The sequence below is a fragment of the Zosterops lateralis genome (genome assembly GCF_965231275.1).
Source record: "Zosterops lateralis genome assembly, chromosome: 4".
Classification (NCBI taxonomy): Eukaryota; Metazoa; Chordata; class Aves; order Passeriformes; family Zosteropidae; genus Zosterops; species Zosterops lateralis.
The window spans coordinates 60,474,882-60,482,919 of NC_139765.1; the positions used below are offsets into that span (position 1 = coordinate 60,474,882).

Consider the following 8,038-nt stretch of genomic DNA (forward strand, 5'->3'; position numbering starts at 1 on the left):
GGTGGGGAGATAAGAGGAAGGGGCTGAGGAAGGGGGAGAGGAAGAAGTCACTGTTGTCTCACTACACAAAATGGCCAGTGCTGTTCCCCCTTGTGTCAGGCACTGCATCATTTCCCCAGCCCCCAGACAAGGCCTGGGGCTAAAGAGCCCCAGCTGAGTGTCTGTGGGTGGGTCCATCCCCATCTCCAGGTGAGGGGGTGTGGCAAGGGGTGCCCGTATAAGGAGGGGCCAGGGGTACCTGTGGTAGCTGGTTTGTGCTGGCCCTGGTTCCTACTTGGCTGCCTTGGTCTCTCCCATAGTGGTGGGCTTGAGGATGGACTTCAGTGTGGTCCTGGAGCCTCTGGGCTTTGTCAAGGTCCTTGAATGGGTGAGTGGAGCTGGGGGGCTGTTTCCTCAGCTGCCCCAGTCCTGTGCCTGGGCTGGGTACCCCTGAGGAGGTGTGAGCCGCTGGGCTGACAAACCCTGCCCCCGTTGCTGGGTGTCTGACACTGGGCTGCTCCTCAGCCATGCCCTTGGACTGCCGAGACATAAACTTGATATGTCAATTACAAGTGTGTTAGGGCAGCTTATGCTGCTGTGTGTTTTGTATTCTGATGATTGGGAGCTTAGTCTGGATAGTGAAAAAAGGGAAAATAAGAGCTATTTAGAGAGTCAAGTTAATGTTGATACTCTGAGCATTTACTTTCTAGTTATTTGAATTTATAGTTGTGGATACGCAAGACATGTAAATATTTCCTTTATCAACTACAGAAAATACTATGCTGGCTGTTAGCGTATTTAAAAAAACCCAGACAAATACAACTCCTCCCAAAATTTCTGTGCAACTGAAAATAAACCAAAAGCACTTTTTACTAGGCTTTGGTTAGCAGTGTTGCTCATGCTTTTGGATTTTAGAAACTCAGCATTTTTTTTCTTGACATCACTTCATGCTTCAGCTTTGCTAATTTGTTGCTGTTTCTTGTCTCTAGCTATTTCAGCTAAATGTTGAGTTTGCTTCCTTTGAGCTCTAGTGGTGTGCACTAATATGTCTCTGTATCAATTCCTATAGCTTTTTGCCGTCTTTGCTTTTGCCACATGTGGAGGCTTTCAAGGTGAAACTGCTCTCCTAATTTCCTGTGAAGGTGTGGTAAACAAAACAATTACAGCTGCTTTTGCTTATCCATTCAGGTGAGCATTAGCTCTTCAGTTATTACTTTTTATTCCTCTTTTCCCTATCTGCCTCTTTATATGTGCTTGCTGTATAAGTGAAGATATGAAACTTCTGGCTTGCTCTGTAGCAAAAATAAAAAATACCTAGTTGTAATTGTTCAAAGCACTGTAATTGTTAGTGCCCTATAGAAAGAACTGGGTAGAAATGGCAGCAGGATGTTATGCCCTATATGACTGTCTCAAGCTCTAGTCTAGCAGTGTGTGAATGCTATAGAAAGTAATTAGTAAGTCAAAAAACACAGTCCATTTTAACAGCCTTATTTTTTCATCAATTTGTAGCTCCTTTGAAGGTCCAGATAAGATTATTTTGAGTGTGCCATTATCCTATTTTTGTTCAAAGACTGAATGGAAAATTCTTTCCCCTTTACTCCAGCATTATCTTGGTGAAGGTGTTGGGCACAAGCCCCCTAAATATTTCTGTTATTGCAGTGTTCTTGTAGAGACAAGCTCCTTTCCTGGAGCAGGAGGAAGAAGGCTTCCTCTTTGCTCTTGCAGCTACACAACTATGATGAGTGCAGGGTTGGTGTTCCCTATGTATTCAATAAGTATAATAACATAAATACAGAATTGATTCAGAAGACAGCTAGTAAAAACCATTAGAACAGTATAGAATTTGGTCTCAAACCCAACGTTATAACAGCATTTGGATGGGAGAGTGGGGTTCTGAAATAATTCTGTGCTGGTCACAGAGTGATCAATACTAGTCACACAGCTTTATTTATTCAGCTTCAGTGCTTGTGGTTTTTGTGGCTATAACGCCTTTTACATCCTGATCACCTTGTTTAACTGCCAGTCTCTCAAGTAATGTTGCTAAGTCTGCTTCCAAATTGGGAACTTTTTGTTCAACTGCTCTAAAAATGAGTTAAGGATTCTTCTCCTGAAGGTACTATTGTATATCTTACTGTAGGATTGGGCACAATCTTCAGATAGCTTGACAAACCTTTGTCTTGTATAACTGATTATTTATATATCTATAGTGTGCCTTTCAGAGTAAACTTATACAATCAGGATGCTAAAGCACTGTTGCTGTGAAGCATGAAGTATAATTCTATGAGGGTCCCATTGTATAGCAAACTCTAGCTACATGGATATAATCTTTACAGGTTGAATACTGTTGTATTTAGTGCACCAGACCCAAAAAGCTGTGGTGGCACTTGGACTGATGTCTACCTCATGGGAGACTTCTCCTCTTCTGCACAGTTCTTTGTTACACTGGCAGCATTGGTGTTCCTCTACTGTGTTACTGCCCTTGTGGTATATGTTGGATATTACCATGTGTATCAGGAAAATAACAAGTTTCCACTAACTGTAAGTAATACAAAGATATTTTAACACTTTGACTTTGAAGCTACAAAGAGATGAGAAATATTGCTAATGCAAGAATTACTGATGAATATCCAGTAGTTACAGAAGTTAAGTGGAATGTGAACACAAGTATCCCAAACTGGTGCCTACAGCACTCAAGCAGAAAAGGGGACTCAAAGCCCTTGGCCATCCATGGCATCACACCTACTGCACTTATTGAAGCAGTGGAATGAACTTTGACTTTTTCAGGTGAACAGTACCTTCACCACAACTTTTCTTTTGTATCATGCATTTGAGTACACAATTGTTCCATAGGTGGGACCTCTTCTGTTAATCTGAACATTTTCTCAGTATAGAGCATCTGCTGCAATTGGCAGAGGGAAATAGTTACCTTGTGAATTTTAGTCACCTTCAATATTGAAACTCTGAATGAGACATTTCATAACATGCTTGAAAATGGACTTAGTGACCTTTCAAGCCAAATTTTAGCCTATCAGCCATCCAGATTCAAACCCTCTTCCCTTCTCCCATCACCTTCACTTTACATAACTTTGGCTCAAATTCTCATAAAATAGGTGCTTGGCGTTTGATTTTATAAACAGATTTCTTAGGTTAAGATTTTTTTGCATCTATCAAACACAAGCATATAGTTTTGCAGCTGGTCATCAACACTGAGTTGTAACTATAAAATTGTTAATGACTAAGTTTGCTTGTGATCATTAGCACTGATGCAGTTATCTTGGGGATGTAATTGATACTGTCTCTGCCTTTATCTCATGTATATTCCTGCTTTTTTTTTTAACCTGTTAATGAGTATTTTTCTTGTATAGGACTTGGCAATCAGTGTCTTGACAGCCTTTCTGTGGCTGCTCAGTACTTTTGTTTGGGCCAAGGCACTTGCTGACATCAAAGTGTCCACAGGAGCCAGCATTATTCCAGGAATTGAATCCTGCAAAGCACCAGGAACAACTTGCCATTTTCTTTCTGTGACCAGCATGGGAGTTCTGAATGTGTCTGTGGTATGTATGCCTTCCACCATATGGGTACAATAAATGTGTTGAAAAACAACAAATGGTACCTGAGAGTCCTGTTCTACTGATTGCTTATGTTACTCTGTGTTAAGCTTTCTTTATGGATTATTTATCATTCAGGGCCATTAATACTGTAGTTAAACACTGAGCAAATTTCTCAGAGGAAAACAAGTTTTTTTCTAAAGAAAATAATGAGAAACAACTTGCAGGATGTACCACTATAGCTGTTATATGCATCATTTCCAGATGCATTTGAGTGTCTATTTATGCTTTTAGCCAAGAGCAACTTAAAATTTCTTACTGGGCCACCCAAATGGTTTGACTGATATAAGTAAGGAGAAAATTCTGTACTGGTGCTGAACCTAGCCTTTTACTCAACTGTGAGCATTTTTACATCAAATTGAGGTTCCTTATAACATAATGGTGTGAAGCTCATGATCATACAAAGAACATTTCATAGCAGAGGAAATTAGGCTTTTTTTATGATCTTTCTAGTGAATCCTGCTTTTCAAATCTCGAGCTGTTATTCATAGCCCCAGGAATAGTTAGTCATTTTGGTCTGGAAGTGTATTTGTGAAGATGCTCAGTGACTAAAAAGAATTTGTCTAAATCTGTGCAAAGTATAGAATAAGTTTGACAATCTGGTCTACAAAGGATTCTGTTAAATAGCTAAAATAGCTTATATTACTCTGAAGAGTGTGGAAATTTCTTCTCCAAATGAAAGGGATGTCAAAGATAGTGCTTGCTTCTGGTTTGCCTTGAAGAGACCTTTTGGCTCCTTTTAAAAAACAAGGAACAAAACCCAATCAAACACAACAAATTTAATATTAACCTTTCTCTCCCCCTGCCCTTTTTTTTTTTTTTTTTTTTTTTTTTTTTTTTTTTTTTTTTTTTACCCTACAGGTGTTTGGCTTGCTTAATGTGGTTTTATGGGCAGGAAATGTTTGGCTTATATACAAGGACACCAACTTGCACAACCAATGGAACAGAATTTCTGAAAGTCCAACAGAAAGGGTATAAAACCAATATTTATATTTTGAAGTGCTTTCACATCACGCTACCAAGAGCATGGAACTACTAGGATTCATTTCAATAATAACTGATAATTCATATAAACTTCTATTTTGTACTATGGTTTGACATAAGGTCTTGGGTACTCCAACTGAATGTTTAATTATCATGAAATATATTGTGTCTTTCAAGGCTGTGCAGCATTATATTACAGTTTTTGAAGAGTGAAATGAAGAGATTATCTTCATTTGCTGATGCTGACCCTTTCTGGTTCTTAAATTAGCCTTGTAGGATGGATGGCTGAGAAGTGACTGTATCTGGGCTGTTACTGCAAAATGCTTAGTTCTGACAAGTCTTCTCTGAGAAATGGAAAGTAAAATTCACCCAGGGAAGATTAAAAAGTTTAGTTTCTTTCTATCACTGATACCTTGCAAAAGCCACCTGAGTAGAATTCATAGCTCTGTCATAGTTGCAGCCAGGATGTGTAGGTTTCCAGATACTCCTTTTGGATTGTTGTCAGATCTGCTGCTGGGCCTGTCAGGAAGGACATTACTGCTGTGTTTAATATGTTGTTACTGTTTAATGGCTTGGGACAATCTCTGATGAAATTTGTTGTATGGGTTCATAGCTTCTAGTCTCACTAATATGAGAGCTTGTATATGGGAGAAATAGATGGCTCAAACACTTGAAGGAGGTGAGGGAAGAAAAATAAAGTACGGCCCAAAACATTTACAAATACTGTAGAAATCAAAGTTGATATATTCTGCTAGTGCTTACACTTTTATTACTTTTGTGTGTGAAAGGATATTAAGGAGAGATGTCTGAATATGACAAAGTCTACATTGATGTTGTTCAGCTCATTCATTGGGAAAACTATTTGGGTCTTCTCATGTGGACTTTTTACTAAGGTGTCTGACTCCCTGGGAATGGCCCAGAACAAATGTTTTGACAAACCTAATACGAAAGCCATTCCGTTATTTTTGGTTTGTTTTAACTCTTTGTGATGAAAATAGACATGATAGTGTGTATATAATGCAAATTGTAATTGTTGGGTGTGCCAGAGCTTTTGACCTTCTGAGTGTAAACTGTAGTCTCAAAGAGTATAATAAAGTCAGTATGACTGCTGCTGAAAGAGTGTGCCTTGGGTCCTTACTGCTGTAGTAGTGGATGAAAATGCATTTGTTTTGTAGCTTCAGCTGTGGCTGCCTGGGTTAGCTGGAGGAGTTACTTGTGCCACAGGAGTTACTTGTACCACTTGTTACTGGGGCCCTGTGGGGGTTTTTTGTGAAGAAAAATCCATATCATTCCTGCAGGCTACTGCTGCCTAGTGCTGCTCAGCACTTCTTTCTGTCAGTTCAGAGTAGGGGCTCTTATTACTTATAACTGTCCAGAACTTCATTTGAATTCTCTTTTGGAAGAGGTAATAAGTGCAATTTTTCACTTGTTTGCATCACTGTGCAGGTTTATTTATTTAAAAATACATATTACATCCTAAAATCTGAAAATCCTAGTTTCATATTGTCTAAGAAAAAATATGATGATTATACATTGATTAGGTTTTTCAGTCTTTGGGATTTAAGGTTACATATGATGCGACTAAAATATTTTATTAACCTTTAATATTTTGAACAGAAGTATGTTCCTATCTATTTCTTATGTGCTTATCTACTTTGTCACAAACAGACCCATTAATCATTGATATGGCCTAGTTATAAAATGGTAATAGTGAGTATTTTTGCACCCATGAGAGCAGTAATGATTAGATCATTATAGGCCTTATTGATGGCTGAGGTCCAGCCAACAAGTGAAACAGAGTTGGAAAGCTCAGCACACTGATTTTTTTTTTTTTTTTTTCCAACATAATCTTGAATTTCATACCCACTCAAAAAGATGTCCCTTTTTTCCTAAAGGCTGAAACTTACTCTTACACTTTTTGTAGAAGAAACAGGTGTGTCCCATCCCTGGAGTGCTTTCCTTCAAAAGAGGAGGAGATGGAACATGACAGGCAGGACTATAGCTGGTAAAATAGAGATTCACAAATAAGGGATTGAGTTTTGTAGAAATTCAGGCTGCATGTGTCTGTTCCACAGAGCTAAGTGCAGAGCCAGATTGCTGTTAACAGGCCAAGGTAAGTGTGATATGTAGTCCACAGCAAGCAAGATTTTTAAAAAGGAAAAGTAACCCCATGTGCACTTCTGGCTCATTAGGATAAAGCTTGTTTCCCTTTGTAGGGGGGAGGGACTGATGCAGAATACTGCAGGCTTTGATGGCTGCTCGAGTCCTGCAGCTGAGATGAAATGGAAAGCATCATGCAGCAGGAGTAAGCAGCTGCTCTCATTTACTCTGGACGCCCAAAAAGGGCTGAGCAGTCTTTGCCTTTGAATTAACATCGTATTTGTGCTGGCAGCACCAGAACATTCAGTGTCTTATTTACTCATGGTGGGGGAGGGGGATGACTGTCTGATTTACCAGCTTTATCTTGACTGAACAAGAATCACCACTGCTATCAGGAGGGTGCAGTGTGCTTGATCCCTCTGCACTGAGGGAACAAAGGGCCTGGATCTCTGCCAGCTCTCTACAGGTTAGTAATCCTCAGCTGGCAGCAATTTTACTTGCAGCCATCAGTGGAGCCAGCTCATAAAAATCCTCTCATACTGCAGGAATTATTCTGATGCAGGCTATAGTTATGCGGCCCCAGCAAGTCAAGTGCTGTATGATCCCTGGTGTGATGGTAGAGAGGGGGATTTTGATCAGAAATCCACAGGGGGAAGAAAGGCTGTAAGGTGATGGTGGAGGAAAATAAAGCTGAAGGGTCAGCATGGGGTAATAATGGAGAGCTCCTTGGAGAAGAGTAGAATCCATTAGCAGTAGGAGGTGTTTAAGGAAGCAAGTGTGTTGTGATTTAGGCTGCTGTGGCCAGTGATTTGAGGATCAAGCCTCTGTGACAATGCGGAGAAGTGTATATTCTGCATGTGCTAACTCCCAGGAGTCCCTAACATGGCAGCTGGCATGGGGGCAGTGTTGGCTGAGAGCTTTGCCACCAGCCTGTAGGAAATTAAATCCAAGAGAGGCCTGGTGATGTCAAATCTCCAAGAGCCAGTGCCAGTAGTGCAGGATGGAGTCACTCTGGGGTCTGTACTGCTCTGGCCTTGTCACCTCAGCAAAGGGAACACATCTGCAGCACAGGCTGGGGCTGGGACACTGAAACACCAGCTGAGGGCCAGCACCATTGCTAAAATTGAGTGTACTGGAGCCACACAGTGCCTTGTGATGGGTGGTGAATTCCTCAAGGCTCTGGCTCTGCTGCACACTTAGCTGGCAGTAGAGACAAGGGTGTGGAGTTCTCACTGAAGATGAGAAAGTAGACAGATGCCACCTTGATGTGAAGAGCTGTGAGACTGTTGGTTCATCACACCTGCTGATGGACACAGGGCAGCTGCAGCCTGTTTATTTTTTCCCTATTGCCTAGAACTGAGCAGCAC

At 40.6% G+C, this 8,038-nt stretch overlaps 1 protein-coding gene across 1 annotated transcript; it reads left to right on the top strand.

The window, feature by feature from the left end:
• Positions 1-313: 313 nt before the first annotated feature.
• Positions 314-5,613, top strand: SYPL1 (synaptophysin like 1; the record flags this gene model as incomplete). Its single annotated transcript, XM_083860625.1, has 5 exons — positions 314-367; positions 1,049-1,167; positions 2,313-2,517; positions 3,345-3,533; positions 4,449-5,613. The coding sequence occupies 5 exons, from the start codon at positions 314-316 to the stop codon at positions 4,563-4,565; spliced, it is 684 nt and encodes a 227-aa protein (XP_083716751.1). The 3' UTR covers positions 4,566-5,613.
• Between the last annotated feature and the right edge of the window lie 2,425 nt (positions 5,614-8,038).